The sequence below is a fragment of the Triturus cristatus genome, chromosome 4_2 (genome assembly GCF_964204655.1).
Source record: "Triturus cristatus chromosome 4_2, aTriCri1.1, whole genome shotgun sequence".
Classification (NCBI taxonomy): Eukaryota; Metazoa; Chordata; class Amphibia; order Caudata; family Salamandridae; genus Triturus; species Triturus cristatus.
Window position 1 is genome coordinate 514,022,696 of NC_140586.1, and position 21,295 is coordinate 514,043,990.

General features: G+C 43.3%; 1 protein-coding gene across 2 annotated transcripts in view; it reads left to right on the top strand.

Moving 5' to 3' along the window:
- The window catches only part of LOC146834646 (calcium-activated chloride channel regulator 1-like), a 1,200,823-nt gene that overhangs the window by 345,876 nt on the left and 833,652 nt on the right, over positions 1-21,295 (top strand). For both annotated transcript variants that reach the window (XM_085602117.1, XM_085602118.1), the window contains exon 6: positions 8,816-9,043. In XM_085602117.1, the coding sequence (XP_085458243.1) occupies positions 8,816-9,043 (228 nt within the window). The remainder of the gene's footprint in view (positions 1-8,815; positions 9,044-21,295) is intronic.

A 21,295-nucleotide genomic window follows, 5' to 3' on the forward strand; every position in this document is an offset into this window, starting at 1 on the left:
CGGGGTAAGGGTCACTTTTAGATTAGCACAATGGAATCAAGGACACAGTTTTTCACACAATTTTTTACTCATTTAGTAAGCACAACTAAAGAACTTATCAAAGAAACTCATCTAATCAATCAAAAAACTTCTGGTTATCTCAAATACCCAAATGGCTAAAATAAATACTCTCAGGCTTATTTCCGCAAATATCTGTGGGTTAAACGACGCCGTAAAAAGGCAAAAAGTCACGCAAGGCATACGGTCTTTAGGGGGTGATATCATCTGTCTCCAGGAGACACATATAGAGGGATCACAAAAACACCAATTAAATTCACTAGGGCTTAAAATTATAGGGGCTACTACACAAGGAGCTAGAATAAAGGGGGTAGGAATTATGGCTGACAGGAGACTTCCTTTAAAAAACCCACGTGTCAAATCTGATCCACTAGGCAGATGGGTAATCACTGAGTGCCATCTCTTTTCTAATCCCCCTTTTACTCTATGCTCGATCTATGGTTGTAACTCTGACGACCCAGGGGTCATCAATTGGATCTCTGGAGAATTGGCTCACTGGCCCACCCCAATAATTATTTGTGGGGACCTCAACATTAATTTGCCCTGCGACTGGGAAACCGATACTAGGTGGAAATATAAATGCAGAAAACCGCTAGTATATCAAGCAATCATTAGCTTAGCCCAAACCCATGGGCTGAGCGATGTTTGGTCTAAACTTAATTCCAACCAACCCGGATATATCTATTTTTCTGCACCCCACCGGTCATTTGATAGACTAGACTATTTTCTCATTTCTTCATCCCTACTGGGCAAATGTACCATAGACACAGCGCCACGTTTTATGTCAGACCACAACCCACTTATTTTGGAAATCAAGGGGCTAGAGAACTGGAAAGAACCCCCAAGATGGAGCTTTGAGAAAGCCCTCCTACAAGACATAGGCTATAGAACTCACATGCAAACCTGGATTCAGGAGTTTCTGGAGATAAACATTGGAACGGCCTCAACTATGGTAGTCTGGGATACACTAAAAGCGGGTATTCGGGGAGAAACTTTAAGGTTCTCGATTAGGAAAAATAAGAAAGACAAATTGAAAATACTCAATCTCCAGGAAAGGCTTAAAGAATCAGAAATTAAACTAGTCCAAATGGTTCACACTGGTCAGGATGTCGAGAACCTACAAAATGAGGTTATATTAATCAAGGCCGAAATAGGGACAGTATTTGCTGAAAAAAACGCAGCTAAATGGGCAGCGATGCGAGAAACAAATTATGAATGTAGCGATCGCATTGGTCATCACCTTGCTGTCAAAACTAGACAACAGACCATAGAAAGCCAAATACTTTCGATTCAAACACCAACAGGAGTTGAAACTAGCGATCCTAGTGAAATACAAAAAAGCTTTCAAGATTTTTACTCTAAGCTATATTCAGAGGAGAATAACACGCCAGTCGATTTAGAAGATACTGAGACTACCAATTATCTAAAAGAGATAGAGTTAAAACAGCTTAGCCAGGAGTATCGTGAACAACTGGAAATTATCCCGAACTGGGATGATATCCTTGAAGCCCTAATCAGCCTTCCAGGCGGGAAAGCCACGGGAATGGATGGCATTCCCGTGGAGTTCTATAAAATATTTGCATCCCAAATTAAGCCTATCTTTCTTGCTGTGATAACCACCATATTTAACGAGGCTTCCCCTCCGGCTTCCTGGTCAAATACAAAATCTCTATATAAAAAAAAAAGACAAGTCACCTCTAGAAATGGGCTCTTATAGACCAATTACACTTATAAACTGCGATTCTAAGGTATATTCCAAAATACTTGCTTCAAGAGTTTCTACTGTAGCTGAATCCCGTGTGTCAGAATTGCAACACGGATTCATACCCAAGAAAGGCACCACTGAACACATTAGACGGGCCATTACTCTGTTTGACGCAGCACAGGTGACAGGAGACCCGATGTCTTTGATCTTACTAGATGCTGAGAAAGCATTCGACCGGGTCTCCTGGCGGTTCCTGTGGTGTGTCATGAAGGGCTTCGGGCCAAAACTCACGCAGGCTGTACAAGCTCTATACCAAAGCCCGACGGCCTGTGTGCTGGTTAATGGGAGACTGACCGAGCAATTTCATATCTCTCGGGGAACCAGGCAAGGCTGCCCCTGCTCCCCCCTACTCTTTGCCCTTTATATAGACCCCCTAATCAAGAGGATTGAAAAGAACCCAACAATTCTGGCAATAAGCATGCAGGGAATCGACACTAAAATCATGGCTTATGCCGATGACCTGGCTATAACCACTTCTGAACCTAAGAGTGCCATTTTGGCATTGGAATTGGAGGCTCGAGAATTCTGGAAAATTTTGGGATATGCGCTGCATAAAAATAAAACCCAGATAATTATAAACAGGAAAATCAATTGGATTGAACCCCGGATCGTGACTCAGGCCAAATATTTGGGGGTCATAATCACAGCCAACATAGATGAAATTGTCACTAAAAATATATCCCCCTTGATTACCGAAACCAAAAAAGCCCTGAAAAAAATAGACAACTTACACCTGACTCTTGTAGGCAGATGTAATGCAATCAAAATGACCTATTTCCCGAAATTGTTATATTATTTCCGCTCCATCCCATTGGAATTCAGCAAGGCCAAGCTCCAGAAACTCCAACAAATTTTTACGCAATTTATTTGGGCTTACTCACAACCTAGACAAGCACTAAAACAATTGTCTCTTCCCAGGGAACGAGGTGGTTGGGCACTTCCTAATATAGCACTATACTATTGGGCCACAGTTCTACAATACAGTACGGAATTGTTGAAGGAACATTCCATCCCTTTCCCAACCGGCCTTCCTTCACCATTTCAGCTTCTATTGGGAGAAGAGACCCGCGGCTGCTTATTTAGACAAATATCCTTCAGATACTATAAGCATGTTAGGTTTAAGACATTGATGAACTCTTTTAAGGTCTTTCACAATATCCACAAAACCTATGGTCTAGGAACATTTAACTATTATACTCCTATTACTGAGAACCCCAACCTTCCTGCCATTTTTGACAGGTCTTATCTACTGAATTGGTATACGGCTGGTATCACTAAGCTAGGAGACCTAATCTCCAATAAAGGAGTTAAGCCATTTCCAGAGCTACAAAGCAAATACGGACTGAAAAATCATGACACCTTCAAATACCTTGCTATTCACGACTTTCTCGTTCGAAAAGTCGGGGTGCCTGCAGGATTCTTGGAGGATGAACTCATTAATACACTGCGAACCCCAACGACCCCTCAAATAGGTCTCATTTACTCTACTCTAAATAGCCAAACCCCAGATGACTTGCTTAAAATAGCAGACAAGTGGCTTATTAAATTAGAGGCCCCGCACAGTATGTTCTACAACTCACTGGCGCTCTCTCAAAGCGACTTATTGTCAGCAAAACTACAGGCGCAACATTTCAAGACTATTTTTTTTCTATATATTACACCCAGTAAAATTGCAAAATGGGGGACAGGCAGGGGGACAATGTGCTCCCGATGCTTGGAGTTTGGTGCTGATGCAGTACATATGTTTGCCGTCTGCCCCAAACTTACTCCAGTTCTCCGCAGAATTCAGGATTTTCTGGGAAGGGTCATCACACAGACTATAGCTCTGACCCCTATAACTATACTACTGGGAACCCAGGAAGAGATTAATAGGGAAAAAGGTGGGGCGCTCATCTACGTTGCTATGACAATATGGAGGATCTGTGTGGCATCGGCATGGATTGAGACTGACCCACCTTCTTTCCCCCAGTGGCTAGTTAGGCTAGTTGCGACTTACCATCTCGAAAAGGCCATATACGCTAAAAAAGGAAGCAACGGGCAAAAAAAGGGACTAGACATCTGGGGACCCTTTTCCACCTGGTTGGAACAATCAGATTAGTCAGGTTCATATGTTTAATCGGACTGCCTTCTCTTTCCTTTTCATATTTTTCTTTGTGCATCTTCTTTTAACTTTGCTTAAAGCTTCCTTGACGATGTTCGTACTTATTATTCTTAAGCTGTACATCTTTTCTCTGTATCCTTGAAATTTGTCATTTGACAGTAAGGGGGGGTGGGGGGTGGGAGTTGGTATAACTCAAATTTATGTATCGTATGCATTGGAAAATAAAAAAAACTTTTTAGAAAAAAAAATGAACTGCATTGCTCTGAAATAACAGGGTGTGTGAGGAAACATTTAACAGATTGGTTTAGGGTCACCCACCAAAGCTATGTGAGGTCCCCTTTTAAAATTCAATTTTTAGGACCACTTGCAGTTCAGAACTTACTTGCTACTGCCTGCCAGCAGAAGATTTGTATTACTCCCCCTGACGAGATATTATGTGGTCAAGACATTTTAGACAGGCATGTAGTGTCAGGTCCTCAACAGTGGCAAGATTCAGATGTCGGACAACTGCACCCCTGATACTCATCAGCAGGATACAACAGACACACATTACTCTGACTGGGAAATAGGGTGAAACAGGAAATAGGAGTTAAAAAGGAGAGATACAATGGCTCTTTTTCACTTAAGAACCCGTTACACCCTTGCTTTTCTGTAATGGGGTGAGAACCCATTTCTAGAGCAATAAAGAACTGAGGGTTTACAGTAATATAAGCATATGCAATACTGGCAATTCAGAACAAGGAAAGTCACTCATCATTACAAGTCAAACAAAGGTCACATCCAGATGTTGTAAAGAGCTGGCCAAGGCAAGTGGTCTGAAGCCATGGATACCAGAAAATCAAAGGAACTGGGCAATAGGAGTAATGTGCAGGTTTGGCAAGAATTGAACCCTGAAGGAAGAGGAAGAAAGTATGAAAGGTAAGAAGCAGTTAGGAAGTGAACTAGGCGAAAGCTAAAAAACTCCAACTATGTGTGAGTCTTAAGCGGATTCTTATATACTGTCCGGACTATAATGACCTGGAGGTGTAAGATAGCCTGGACACCCATCATCTTTGATGGTTGCATAACACCTATTAGTGATCTTAACCAAACCGACCATCAATCATGGTTTTGGAAACACACTGATGAAACCGCAAACTCAAGTGCAAAGATGCTCCTCAATGCCACAAATGCCTGTCTTTTTTCCATCCATGGCAATTTCTTTTTGTCATTAAGAAGCTGCAGAACGATTGGAAACTCTATTTGGAGATCAGGAGACACGTTGCTTATCTCTTTGTAAGTGGATGTACAGCATTACTTGGCATGTTATGAGGGATCTCCTGATTGTTCCACTGCAGGGGTGGGAAGGGTTGTATTATGTATTTAACCTCACCCTTAAACTTTCTCTAAGTGGCCTCAGCAATACCAGGATGGAAAGACAGAGTCCAGGGAGAAGGGCAAAGGGAAGGGAAGAAAAACTAGTGACAGACAGACAACCTGGGGCGTGGCTGCCAGAATAGGGAAAGGGGTGGTTAGTTATATTGTAATTAATAAATTCTGACCCACTATGCTGAGCATTGTTCAGAAAACAGTAGTATCAAAAGGGTCATGGTAAGTCTATGGTAAGCATGTGAAGGCGCAAATTCTTCTGTGGTTTGCGGAGTAGTGGCTTACTTCAGCTATTACAAAGAGTAAGCAAATACAGCAAGCAAATACAGCCTTTCCCCCTTTTACACACACTTGAAACTCGCACAATATCTTGCTCGGAGGACCACAGATTGACATCACTTCACCAGCCCCCAAACGTTAATAACACTGTGGATGAGCCAAGGGATGTAGGAACAGTTTGCTGACCCTTATAGTAGGAAAACATCCTGCTGGAAAAAAATTGCATTGTCTGGAAAGCTACAAATGCCCTCGTCGCAGAGGGTGGTGCTAACACAAGGTTACACTGCACCTGAATGTTTAGACTTGAAGTATCTTGTGAAGCTAAACAGAGTCCTGATGTCCTGGAAGGTTAATCTTCTGGCCTGCGAGATGCTATGGAGGACAGAGCAGGCCTATGTAGAGCCTTGAGATATTTTGCCTTGAACGCTGAGCACTGGGAAACAAACTCAAGTGTGAGAAGAGTGATAGAACTTTGGTACCCCTCTGGAACTGTTCCATGTTGTTTCCATCAGGGTAGCAGTGTGAATGAAAAAAGGTAACTGACTGTTCTCCCTGGGACTGGTTGCTTCCCCTTAAATGAATAATCTCAGAGCATTATTCCTTCCTGGTATACATTTAGGGCAAGACATTTTTTTCTTGTTGATTTATTTTTACACATTTTTGATTTTGCTGACATATTATTGACTTCATTTGTGTGCTAAGTTTTTACCCCTTTATCCAGTTCTTAATCTTTCTGGGTTACTTTGCTAGATAAGTATAATTCCATTATGTTTCTTTTACTCTTAAATCCTATGTTTCTTCACTGTATAGTCGTTTGGTAATGCTGTTGCACACAACACCTCTATGCAGCTAGCTGTAGCCTAACGTCCAGCGTGTTCCAAGGTATTCAGAGTAAACATGTTTACCTCTGCGGACATTTCAGCAGGACACAAACAGACAGGCCAGTTTCTCACAATCACTCCTTATAATTTCATATTTGTTATTGCTAAGGTTTCTCTGTCTACGCCTATCTTCTTCTCTGCCTCTGAATTGTAGACATTTTAACACAACAAAGATACTTTCGATCTCAAGCATCATTGTGTCAAATTTGGAAGAACGTTCTTTCACAATGAATTTCAAATGTGAAGAATTGCCTCGAGTTATTCTTCCAGTGGCGCCTCAATATCCAAGCATTTGGTGGACTTTGGGTTGTAACTCATGAAGTTGTCCATTGTGTCTAGTATTCTTGTATCTGCTGTTGTCCATATTTAATTGTTTTACCTCACAACTAGAAGACAAATACCTAACTCCCTCTGTTAAGAGTAGTAAGAAGCCATGCCATCCCTAAACTATTTGGGGTGTACACAATGACCTCTTGCTTGCTGGGCTATTTTGTTTAAGCTGGGTCTGACAGATAGCAATGTTATTCCTTATTTGATAATTGCTAATAGACCATAGGTCTGCTAAACATTACATAGAAAGGTTATATTTTTCTCCTCTGGCTTCATCTCTGTACCTATGCTTGTTGCTTATTTTGATACATTGCTTTTTAGGTCGAGCCTGGGCAGCGCATGCACTGCTCTGCGAGGCATGCTGTATTTGAGTATGTGCTTGAAGCTCTGGCAACTCTCAGCCCATATTTTTCATTGGTTTGTGCCATTGTCTTTTGTAAATGCTGGCTTCTGATTCGTTAATAGGTTTGTTAGTCCCTCCTTAGTACTGCCTTGTCTTCATTTGTAGCCTCCCATTAAGACTGGCCATTTTACTTCTGTTGTTACAGGGTATGCCTTATTTAGTCTGTAAGCACTATTTTCTTTAATGAGTTTCTCCTAATGCAGGCACGACATGCGTTCCTGCAACATTCAGCACGCCATGCACACTTTCACTTTCCAAGCAGTCTGGGACAATGGCGACCGCTTCTTTGAAGTGAAATAGGGCTCGCATTTACAAGAGTTTCAGCTATTGGCATTGTAAATGACAATGCCTTTTATTTATGTGTTAATTATCAAAACAGATAAATAAAACGGACTGTCATTTACAATACCAATAGCTTAAACTCTCGTAAATGTGGGACCTATTGCATTGCAAATGCTGTTTTGTTCTGCAATGGGACCACCTCCTTATCAATTTACACCTAAGAGAGTCCACAGTGTTGCATCCTCTAGATTCACATCAAACTTAGTACTGTTTCTGATCTCTGTGTTGTACTGCCCCTCACTTCGCAGAAATGGTCTCTACTTAGGAGGGGAGGAGCAGATGATCCGGGAAAAGCCAAAGATCCTATCATAAAATTTGGCTTACTGCCACAGTAACTGCAACCAATGCTTAATTTCAGCTGGTGGTTGCTGGTGGGGCCAACAGTTATTTTACCTGATCAGACATTCCCCGCAAGTAAGAGAGAGCAAAACAATCAAAGCAGAAATATGGAGAGAAAGAAAGGTGGAAAAACTCACAATTGGAGAAAGCAGGAACCTGCAAAAGGGAATTAATGTGCTGGGAGTCTCTGGCAGTGGTTTAAAGCAGTCCGAGGTGGGTTCATGACTTTGCAACCTTGGCACTGGGTACACTGACATTTAATAACGCCAGCCGTGGGTACACCAGCAGCATTCATTCTTTAACAAATGAAGCACTGACTGCACCTGATTACAGCAGTTTCGGTATATGCCTGTATACACATTCTTCCTTCCAAGTGAAACGCACAAATGTCTGTCCACTTTCTCAAGCTCTAGCTGAGTGTTGACTTGGTCCTGAAAGCCTAAGTTTATGTCATCCGCAAGCACACAGTTCCTACTAATTAGTGGAAGCTACACGACATGGCACCCAACATGATGTGCAGCCCACAAACAGACTGTCTCATGCATTGAGGAGTGTGGATTTCTGAATACATAAACATACAAATAGATGCCTGTTCATTACATGGGCTTCCCCACTTGCCCGTGTTAGAAGCTCCTCAACCAACTCTACGCGCAGCTAAAAGCACCCAAGTAGGTTAAACGGGGAAGGGGAATAAAACATCCACAATATTTCCAGATATGTAGAGGCAATTAATATTACACTTGTTCCGAGGAAGTACGGAGTATTTTCTGGTTTTCAAGCAAAGAGTTGTATATGAATGTCTTCTGTTTTGAGTGCCTGAGATCTGCCACCTTGGGTCTTGACTCGCTGGAACCCCCAGCCGTTATTTCCTGACATGCTCCAAACTCTGTAAAGTATTACAATGTTAACCTGTTGGTAACTGATATATTTCGATTGTCAATGTCCTTTAGGTGGTTGAATTCTGTAACTCCAGTACTCATAACACTGAAGCGCCAAACCTGCAGAACAGAATGTGCGACTCTAACAGCACATGGGACGTCATCGTGCGCTCCGCTGATTTCAAGAGCACCCCGCCCATGGGTGGTACCGCCCCTCCACCTGCTCCAACGTTTTCACTTCTGCAGAGCAGGGACAGAGTGGTCTGCTTAGTCCTCGATACTTCCGCAAGCATGGGTTCGGTAAGTGTCAAAATATTAGTTTTTGTTTTTTCAAAATACATGCATACCACAACCTCTTGAAGATTCTGTTTGATCCTGGTCATATTTTGCTGGCTGAAAGCGAAATAATACTTGGCCCCAGAACTTTACAATTTATGAATTTTAAATAGAGAGAATAGTACACTCTTCAAAGAACATATGTAAAATGTTTCAGATGAAACAATAAATATATTCTTTTTATCTTATATTTATTGTGTTTATACTTTATTACAGAACTAAGGGGCATATGTATCAAGCGATTTTTTTTTTTTTTTTTTTTTTTACTCGCAAACGCTGCGATTCGCAAAAAACAGCGTTTGCGAATAAAAAATCGCTAAACGGTATGTATGAGCCATTTTTCAGCGCAAATTTTTCAAATCGCTAATATTGCGATTTCCTAACTTTTCGTAAGCATTTAAGAAATCGCAAATTGCGATTTCTTAAATGAAATGTAACAGGCAACAAAGTTTTGCGAAAAATCCGTAAGAAATCGCAAATTACCACCAACTTCTAGTTGGTGGTAATTTGCGAAATCTTTTAAAAATGCACTATTTTAAATTTTAATAAGTGCCACGTGGCGCACATACATGCCCTTAGGGCATGTATGTGCGCCATATGTCCACACATGCTGATTTCAGGGGTGCATCAGGGTGTCATCTTGACACCCTTGCACCTTTGAAATTATTCTCAAATTGCGATTAGCAAATTGCAAATCGCAATTTGAGAATTACTTCCCATTCATTCCTATGGGTCTCCTGGCCCATAGAAATGAATGGGCAGGTATTCCTTAATTGCGATTTCGCAATTTGCTAATCGCAATTAAGGAATTTTAAGAAATCGCAAAATATTAGCGATATTTTAAATACATCCCATTTTGCAATTCTCAAATAGCGATTCTCAAAAAATCGCTATTTGAGATTCGCAAATTCGGGTTTTGATACATATGCCCCTAAATGTTATCAGGGCTTCCATAAAATTAAAGAAAACTACTCACTGCAGTTATCAGTTGGGTCATTTGCCGTGGGGAATCCCGTTGCTGAACCAGCATGCAAGTCACAAGCGTGATTTGTAGTTCTGATTGGTGAAAACAGCTACCACAATCACATAAGTCAGTAGCCCTTTAGTTGTTTGTTCCTACTTATGATGATCCATTTACAAAGGTGGATAGAGCACAAGGGTGCATGGTCAGTGACCTGTTCATCAGACTCATCAACTGAAACTCCTCGATTACACAGCATAACTGTGTAGCTGCTACTGTTCTACCCTTGTTTTGTAATGCTTAAATTTTTTAGTAAGGACGCTAGTAAATATTTGATTCACTTGTAAAGAGCAATGTTGTACCACCACTCAATCATTTTTAAGTTTAACTATGCCATTAATTTATCTTTAATCCAATACATATTTTACAAATGTTTTCACCCTACCGCATTGGTTACAATTGATGTAGCTCAGTGTTAAAATGTCATATTTCAAGTGCTCATTAGGTCCAGGTTACTTACAGCTTGCTGTCCTTGGAAGGACACAGTGTGAGAAGAAAGGAGTGTACTAAACTCTTACCATACCACTCAGGAAGTGAGTACATAATGTCATAAATATTTTGTCGTTACTTACCGATAATATTCATTACCCCAAATAAGGTCCTCCTCGCCCCAGTCCTTACAATAGTGAGGCGATCCCGCCTCCTGTCTGGCCTTCTAGAACGCTAGCGTCTTTTTCATTTCTACAATTTAAACCCCTCCAACCCCCCCGCCATGCCTGTTATCAACAAGACCAGACACAACCACAGCGGGAGGGAGCAGGACTGGGACGAAAAGGACCTTAGTCAGGGTGATGAAGATTACCGGTAAGTAACAACACATTACCACCTCACAGGACCTCCTCGTCCCAGTCATTACAATACTGAGGAGCTCACAAGCCAAAACACCAAGAGAAAGCAGGACACCAAGGATCCATGCTGAAGACAAAGTTTAATCAAAACAAAGTTTAAGACAAAGCTGTGTTCATAACGTCAACAGCAAAATTGTCCACAGAGGAATGCAAAACATTGAGGCAATAATGTTTGATCAAAGTATGATGCGACTGCTAGGTAGCCGCCATACAAATCTCTGGGACAGAGACACCAGCTGCTTCAGCCCAGGAAGTGGACACAGACCGAGTTGAGCGCCCCAGAACCAGACTTGGAGGAGCTAGACCCACTGACTTATTGGATTAGCAAACTGCAAAGCTAACCTACTGACTGATGGTGGATGTAGACACCTTTTCACCCTTAGCCACCCCCCCACAGGACTAAAACAGAGCAGGGTAAAGACGAAAGCCCTGGGTATGCTGGAGGTAAATCTGTCCCTCCTAAAATCTAATACAGAGGGAACCATAGCACCCTCCCCTGGAAAATCTGGAATTTTAGGAGACTTTAGGGAGAAAGGATGGGTTCAACCTCAACACCACCCGTTCTAGCAGGAACTGCAAATAAGGAAAATAAATAAGCAAGGCCCCCATTTCACCCAACCTCTGAGCCAAGTTAATGGTCAACAGGAAAGCCAATAGAGCAGACACCCACAGCAAATCGGCCTCCAACAAAGGTTCAAATGGGGACAGTTAGACACATGTCGGAAGATCACACGAGGGACGACGAAGCCTAAAACTCCATAGGAGCCGAACTACCAAAGGAGCAACACTATCCAGGGCAGCTCCTGAACCCCTACATGCTCAGATAGCAGTCCACTGTGCAGCCAAAGTAGAGGGAAAAGATTTTTTTTAAAACATCCCTCAAGAATTGTTGACGTCTCACCAACAATAGTATCCACACCATGAGAGGCACTCCACTTGACAAAAGAGCCCCAATGCTTATTGTAACACCTAAGTGTGTAAGGCTTACAGGAATGTTGAATATGCATTGACACCAAAAAAGAACAACCCAAAGACTCCATTGTCAAATGTTCAAGAGCCAGACCATCAGTTTCAATTGATGGAGATGAGGCAATGACAGGAGGGGAAACTGAAGTGGGGACAGGATCACTGGAAACCAGACAAACCTGCCCCCGAAGAGCCTCATCAACAGCGGGAGCCAAAGGCGGCAAGGCCAAAAAGGAGCTATCAGGAGAATAGAAAACCTCTACACCCGAATCTCCTGCACCACCCTCAGGAGGAGGGGAATAGGAGGGAAGACATAAGGAAGGCCCGAGGGGCAGGGAAACAACAGGGCATCCACCACCCATGCCTAAGGATAAACCACTTTGAAACAGAACCAAGGAAGAAGGGCACTGTGAGGAGATGCAAAGAGGTCCACCCAAGGCTCCCCACACCGAAGACAAATGTCCCTGAACAGCAGTATTGACAGATGGTACAGCACTGAAGAAGGCAGTTTGTGGCTCTTGCTGTGCACATGAAAGTTCATGTAACCCTGAATGTAACCAGCCCTCAAGGTCATAGGGTGTGATTCTGCCCAGGAACAAATCAACAAACCCAGATGATTCAGAGATGTGCACCACATTCCCCCTTGGCGATTCAAGTAACACCTGGTGGTCAGTGCGAACCAACAGATTTGCCCCATACAGGTGAACCTGAAAGAACTGCATAGCCTGCCAGATGGCTGCCAACTCCCGCCAATTCTAGAAGCGGGTTCTGTCTGCCTGATTCCACTGACCCTAGGCATCCAAGGACCCAAACATGTCTCCCCAACCCCAAAGGCTGGCAATGGCGGTTAATAGAGGACGAGGAAGCTGGAAACTGACCCCCTTCACCAGATTGGGAGAGTAGAGCCACCAGCCTAATTCCTGTATCAGAACAGGGGTGAGAGGAACCAGAGAGTCATAATTCACGTGGCAGGAGTGCCAGTGAGACAACAGATGATTCACCAGAAACTTGAGGTGCAGGCGAGCCCAGGGAACTACAGCCGTGGTAGCAGCTATCAAGCCCTGGGTACTCAACCAAGCCAGAGCCGACTGCTGAGTCAGGAGAGCCAACAGAAGACGCGCAGGGTAGTAATGCAAGCAGGAGGGAGGCACCGCCCCCAACTGAGTGTTGAAAAGACCCCCGATAAACTGCAATCTCTGAACAGGGACTAGGTGAGACTTTGCCAGAAGCCCAGACATTGGAACATGTTCATGGTTGCTTCCACTGCCAGCAGAGCCTTAGGAAGAGAGGAAGCAGAAATCAAACAATCATCAATGAAGGGAATCACAAAGAAGCCCTGAAGCTTCAAAACTCCCACAGCCGGGGCAATACCTTGGTAAAAGTCTGGTGAGCAGTGGAGAGTCCGAAGGGAAACACCTGAAACTGATAATGAGCCCATCCAAAGCAAACCGCAAGAACTGTTGGCTTTCGTGATGGACAAACATGTGAAAATAGGTGTCTTCCAAGTCTAGGGAAGACTGAAAGTCCCCCTGTTGGATGAGGGGATTGATGGGCTACAATGTGTTCATTCGAAATTGATCCAGCTTCACCATCCTGTTCAGAGCCTTGAGATTCAGAATTGGTCAGTAATAACCATCTGGATTTGGAACCAAGAAGAGTGTTAAGTAGAAGCCCTTGCCCGTTCCGCTTTGGACACTTTGAGAATAGCGCCCTTCATGAGCAGCTTTCCAGCTCCAGAAAACATAGCAGTCCTCTTCACAGTGTCTTCTGACAACAGGGTAACTAGAAAGTGACCCCAGAACAGAATCCGGTACCCCTGATTGATGACTGATAGAACCCACTAGTCGGAAATCTGGCCAGACCATTGATCCTGGAACAAAACGTGCCGTGCCGCCACCCCGGCATAGTCACTTCTGACCAGCTCCCTGGGGCTGCTGATGCTGAGGTTGGGACCTGTTGGTGAAAATAGCCCCCCAACCATGGGCTCGTCCATGAACGGGCTGAGAAGAGGCGAGATCTCCCTGAAAGTTCTGCTTATGGAAAAAAGATTTCTTCTTCTGCACAGCCTGGAATGGCTTCAGCAATTTCTTCTCCTCTGCCAAACGCTGCACCATCATGTTTAATTTGTCCCCAAAAAGTCTGGGACCCTCAAAAGGCAGCTTATGAATTACGGTCTTCTGTGCTGCTTCCAGACGCCATGGTTTTGCCCACAGTGACCGCCTACCAGCCACCGCTGCTGCGGCCACTGAGGAGTAGGCCCACTGGGTATCATATGTGGCATCCAACAGAAATAGTGCCAACATGTCCATCTGTGCCAAGATAGGAGTGGGATCACCTTGATCCTGCAGACAATCAAACTTCTCATAATCCTTAATAAGGACTTGGGAGGCTTATGCAAAATAAGTGCTTGCTCTGATCCCAAAATGAGATGCTGCATATGCCTGCTTCAATGCAGTCTCCACCTTCCTCTCAACAGGATCAGAGAGGGAGGCCTCCTCAGAAACAGGGAGAAGCCATTGAGGACAAAATGGAATTGACCTTAGGGATTTGTTGAAACTGGTCATCAAACTGCATCAAGAGATACCTCTTGCCCAGAAAGCAAGGAATCCTCTGCTTGTCAAGATTGTGCCATTCCTTTGCAATAATCTCCTTAATGATATCAAGCAAGGGCAAACCATCCACCACTGAGGCACTATACTGGAAATAGAAGCCATCATTCACCAAAGGTTTATGTTCAAACCCCAGTACCTCCCGAATATGGGCCCACAGGTCCAACAAAACTTTACCCTGGACATATTTGCCTTTTGGCGAATTGTCCAAATCCTCATCCTCAGCCCCTTTCAACTTTTTTGCCAAAAGGCTCATTTAATGCAGCCTGAACCGCAGAACTAATGAAGTCCTGTAAGTTTGCCCTGTAGATCTGCAACAGGTCATCTTCCTGCAGCTCCTCCACATGTTTCTGCTTGGAAACCGACTTGCAAGACACAGGCACCGATTCTTCATCCCCCATGTTCGGAACAGGATTGTAAAGTCAATAACCAAGTGACCAATAACTTTTTCGTATTCATATCTGCCTCCTAGCAACCAAGTGTCTAATCCTACGAGATGTGGAAAGCCAAAAAAGCATCCTTGCCGCCGCCCCTCAGCAACATACACTAAGGCCATGGCCGCAGGAGCCAGGTGCTGCTGAGGCCACCTCAACACCCGAACGGACTGCCCGCGACCGCACAGAATGCTCCCTGCACTAGCTAAGCACATGCGCGGGGAGCACGTACAGTAAGGTCAGCTTGTGTCATACAAGCGAAACCATGGAAATACAAAAAATGCACAAATACTGCACAAGGCACATTAAAAAAATTCCACTTACTGAATGCCATTGTAACGCACGTCGCGTTCTGACAGCCCGTCTAGGGACAGGAAAAAAAAAACAGGCAAGGGGGTGGAAGGGGTTTAAATAGTAAAAACGAAAAAGAGACTAGCGTTTTAGATGGTCTGTCGGGAGGCGGGTTTGCTTCACTATTGTAAGGTACGGGACGAGGAGGTCCTATGAGGGGGCAATGTAGCCTGTTACAATGCAAGAGTAACAAGCATTGGCATAGCCAATAGGTCTCTCCTTTGGGACCTTATAAGTGTTTAGTTATCCAGCACAATATGCTTGGTGCAACAACATCAAGTGTTGCATGGCTAAACATATAAGGTCCCAAAGGCGAGACCTATTGGCTATGCCAATGCTTGTTTTCCTAGTAAATGAACTATACTAATGCTTTAAAATACAGGAAAGCACATTTTTTCATAATTTGGAGCGTGATGGAAACAAAGATTTTAATAGGCCCGAAACAAATCAAGACACTTTACTTGGTGATGCGCACATGATGAACATTCGCTGAAACCTGACTTCCATGTATTATTTGTGTGCTCTATAGTTAAATCAGTAAAACTGCACGTCCATTCAAATTTAGAGGCCACTTCAATGAACAGTGTGCTCTCTGTAAACAACTGTGAGCTACCAGTAATGTAGTTGCAACAGCGTGCTCTAAAATGAACCACAGGCTATACCTACCACTCTGTTACCACTCTGATGAATGGGCGTGGCTCATTTGCTAAACGCTCCGATTTTTCGCAATCCCTGTGCAGGGCCGGACTGAGAACCAAAACCGGCCCTGGAAAACTGCTCGGCTGTGCCCCTCTGAGGGGGGACGGGGTGCAGTCAAGCTGTTTGCTTGGCCCGGTTTTGGAAGATTTTGTTACAGGGGGCCGATATTGCCGAGCCCCGGTAACAAAAATGGCCCCCAGGGGGAAACGCCTGGTGCCTGCTATGGCCAGTCCATCCCTGTAACTTGAGTGATGTAACATTGATGGCAGCACCCCCACTCTTGGATTTCTTCCAGCACCACTGGCTTATTTAGGGTTGGTTTGCTAAAGAATAGATTTTGGGCAGAGTTTCGTGGGCCCCCGACTGCTGTTTGAATTATGCAATGCACTAATTGAATTCAGTGGCCCCCTCAGGCCTCTCCACCAATGGAAGCAACACCCCTGATTTTGGGCCGTATCAATGGAAAGAGGAGATAGGCTGAAGGTTGTACACATTGTACAAGAATTCATCATGTGCCGTAGAGCCGGTGTTGGTCACAAACCTTGATTTGAAGACGATTGTTTCATGTTCTGATTTTCGAATGCAGCGCACTTACCTAGAAAATGTCAATCCAGTATTGCAGCGAGCTATACTCATGGCCCCAGAGGTGCCCCTGCTTCCTTGCTGGATGCACAGCTTTCCATTTATGGACCACTGCACCACACAGTGGGTAATATGCTGTGGGATGGCATAACCTGCGGAGAACCTTTTGATGAAACTGCTGAAGGAAATAGGTGGCATCTGCACGACAGCCGTAAACGAGACAACCCACGCGTAGTTCGATCAGCGCCCGTGTTGTTGCCAGCAGCATTCTCCAAGGTTATGTTTTGCCATTTTATAATTTTGAAGATCCTTCACTGTTCCAGAAAGGACATTGAAAAAAATTAAATCAATATGTTGACATTGAAAAGCAACGTTGAGAGAGCACTTTGTGAATTAAATAATTAGGCAGGAGAGTCAGGCAAAGGTCTCAATAACGAATTAATATGAAGTAAAGGCATATAAAATATAGGGTCTTTCCATTTAGAGGCACTGTGACCTTTAAGCCGTGCGTTCAAGTCTCGACCATTGAGTCAAAGTGCATGGTGAGTGTGATGCCTTTTCATTTTTGAGTTTCCACTTTAGAGTTAGACGTGCCATTCAGGGCCCCCCACGAGACCCCATTTCGAGGCCAGCCTAGCTCTGATGCAACAGAAGGGCGTCCCTCCACCTTCCACAGATACGTGAACATGCCGCCAACATTATTCGTTGCGGAAAGGCTTGTGAAAACACCCTTTTTCATCTTTCGGGTCGCAAAGAACTTTTACACTGGAAAGTGTTTAAAGTATGCACTGGCGGGGCTGGGGCTTTTTGTTTTTGTTGGCTGCCCGCTGCTGTATTTAATTCCTTCAGTCTAACTCACATGTGCTTTTATAGTCCTCTTATAGTCATCTTGATAACAACAAATCATGTGTCTTTCCAGGCAGGATGGTTTTAACCAATGATCCTCGCAAATGTGACGTGTCTGTTCGGGGCTGGGGGGAATGAGCGATTTTTTTTACGAGGACTGTTGTATTTTTATTGGTGTTCCTTGACTGTTATTTTTTTTTCTTTTGGAAAAATGCATACAAATGACAAGCGCGTGCCTCGTGCTAAAAGTGGGAGGGTTGAGGGGAGCACACAAAGCGTTTCCCTTGTGGGAGCGAGCCAGGGGCACCATGTGTTTGCAAGTTAATTGCAAACATATGGTGTCAAAGCTTGTTCCCGCAAGGGAATCGCCACACGTGCACGTGTTGCCATTGAAGGCAATGCAACGCGTGGACGTTTTTGGGACACAAACTGCATCGATGGCTAAAGGTCTTTTTCCAAGCGCGCACGCTGCTAGGCGAGACCTAAAAAGTAAAACTTTTTAGCAAGTCACAAAGAAGAAGCTGGATGTATACGTTGTGTCACACAGGACCGGGATGATTTGATGGAGTGACAAACTTACATGCAGGACCAGAGACCTATGAAGCGCTGAGAATTTTGAAGATAGACAGAGTAGGCATGGCTGGACACAGATGTGGCAGTATTGCAGGCCGAGAAAGCAAAGAACTTGAAACCACACAAAGACGGAGGTGCAGGGATTTGTATAAGGGGATTAAACACTACAGAAAATACTCCGCAAAAACTATGTACTTACTGTAGAATGACGAAATGAGTGAAGTTAATCATCTTAAGAACATATGTGTTGATGGAGGATACTTTAGGTGCCGCCTAGAAGACTTGCAGTGAAGAGTGTCAAATATCGTTTGTGACTGTGGCTTTCATAACAAATTCAGATAGATAACGCAAACCAGGTGCAGCACATACTGAAATGAAAAGTCACCTGAGAAAATAGTCGAACCAATAGTGTTGACAGAACCCTATATTGACACTTTGAAAAATGCCATCAAACTAAATGCTAGATTATAAGAAAGCAGATGTACATTAAAAAGAAACACAACATACAACATATGAGTGAGATAATCAACCAGGACTGGGCTATATAGCCTAACGTACAAGATGAGACAAGGCAAAGAGCAATGGAGCAAAGGTAAGTAAATTACAGGAAGTGCATTCATGCTAGCCCACAGGGAAGATTTACTGATTTTGAAAAAGAGGTTGCTGTCAATTTAGCACCATGACGCAATAAACAAGTAGACACAGGCAATTCACATTTTTTTTTTAAACACAGTATGAAAGCCAGCAATGTACTTGTGTGTGCTTCTATTTCTTGTTGTGTGTTATGTACGATATATGTGGATATACAAATCCAAAAGACCCATACAAACACTCATTCACACAGTTATTTTACTATTTCTGTGTGGGCGTATATTTACACATCCAGTGATTTATTATTCAAGTTTTCTGCTTCTTTAAAAAAAAATACTAACTGTGGGAAATCATCTCAGCTTTGTTTCAGCTGCAATACTTGTGTTCTACTATATTCAGACTTAACCTTGACATCATCTCATTTGAGCTAGGTCTTGAGAGCTCAACTAAGACCTGAAGAGCAAAGAATGCCTGAGAGGACATGGGGCAAGATGTACTGAAGGTCTTTACGCTTTTAAGCAGTCTGAACGCCTGTTTGCGAATGCAAAAATGTTTACTACAACGTATTAAGGGGCATATTATCAAGGACGGTGTTAAAAATTATCGTCGGTTTAGCGGCAGAAAACTGCCGCTAAAGCGGCGATAATGGGCTTGATGATGTGCCCTGGAGAATTCCAATAGAAGTCTATGTTCTGGTGTCAACGTGGGCTTCTATTGAAATTCTCCAAAGCATATTATCAAGCCAATTATCGCCGCTTTAGCGGCAGTTTTCTGCTGCTAAAACGGCGATAATATTAACGCCGTCCTTGATAATATGCCCCTAAGTTAGTAAGGCCCATATGTACGAAGCTAATTAGCATTTCTTAATGTACTGAATCGCTATTTCATGCCATTAAGAAATGCTAAATAGCCTTTCCTTATGTAAAAAAAGGTAGGAACACTGTTGCAAATTGTGATTTCTATCCCCTAGAAATCGCATTTTGCAATAACCAAAATAGGAAATCGCAAATAGGGATTTCCTATTTGCATTTTTCAGACCGCATGTACATGGCATTCCCTGAATGCAAAATGGGCATTTAGGAAATGCTGCTACCATCCACTCCAATGGTAACCAGGTGCAAATTTAAACAAGCATTGGCAATGCCAATCGGTCTCGCCATTAGGATGTTATATGTATTTAGCTATGCAGCATATTAGCGTGGGTGCTGAATCACTTTTGCACTAGAAGTCAGGGTAAGTACTTATCAATAAAGAAGGCGCTTTTTGAGGCAGCAGAACCCCTCCGCAGACATTAGCTAAAATGACGAGTGTTGCGCTCCCCCTCCGCTAATGTGCTGCATAGCTAAATACATATAAATACATATAAGATCCCAATAGCGAGACTGATTGGCTTTCTTCAAGGGTGACCCCTGAGTATCTACATCTCCTACGTATCCTCTAAGCAGGTAAGGGGTGTAAGGACACTGTCAAACGTAATAGCCACCCCCCTTTTTAAGCCGATGAAGCAGTACAGGGTGTTCCATTGTCAATGTCAGCCAAATGGCACTGCTACAGGGATGCAGTTTTACTGTCCTGGTCTGTGATAACCCTAGCAAGAGACTTTGTTTTAATTTGTGATGACTCAATTAACACAAAGGGCATAATTAAGAGTTCACTGGTCAGGGAAATGCACTGGTTTCTGGAGGAGAATTTACTAGGGATGTTTCTTCTATACTGTCCCTCCATTACCGCCCAGTGCATGTGACCAAGATCCAACATGCAGAATCATTCATACGTTGACAACTGCAGAAGCGCACAAAGAATTCGAATTTTGTATTTTCGAATATTGTCGTCATCCGGTTGTATATCGTACTTCTCTCAGAGAATAAAATAATCTCATTAAAACAATTGTTTCCAGGCTCGTAGCACGCCATAGACATCTCTTCTGTTCACTTCAAAACATCGTCAGCAACCCATAAAAGGCCATAAACAAACCTCCCATGACGTGGCAAGTGTAGGCTTCTAAGATACACTAATAAGCCATTAGACAGTGTGAAATTCGAGCACATGAGTGAAATTGTGCTAAAATATCATATGGAAAACATAAACATATTGTAAAAGAAGCTATTTTGTAAAAGGCTGAATTAAGGTGTGTCCTCTTGTTTATCATTGTTACAACAAGCATTGGCAAATCTAATACGCCTGGCCCTTGTATAGTCCACACAAAAGCACAACATGCACGCGCACACACACACACACACACACACACACACACACACACACACACAATATACTCTTAACACGCATTCAGGCACAACTGTACACTAGTACTTATACAGTCAAATATTAGCACATATTGACATACAAGCACCAACGGTAATACTAATAACACCTAAGTAGTTAAGAACACACAGCAGATAAACGTAGAGTAAAATATAGACAATGCACATGTATGCAAACATACTGTCACAGATACATGCCTAAAGCTAGACATGCACACACAGGGGGGTGGATAATGCGTGGCTGCTGGGTGAGATACTTGAAGTCAGTGACAGACCTCTGGATGGCTGTTTAAGCACATTCTAGAGCTGGGAAAAGCAATGTGTTCTAGTATGCCAAGCATCCAGGGGAAGTCATTTGGGTCAGAGTAATGGTCTGAGTGTCATGAGAGTGAATATGATGGTGTCATGGTAAAGGTGTGAGTCTGATACTGTGAT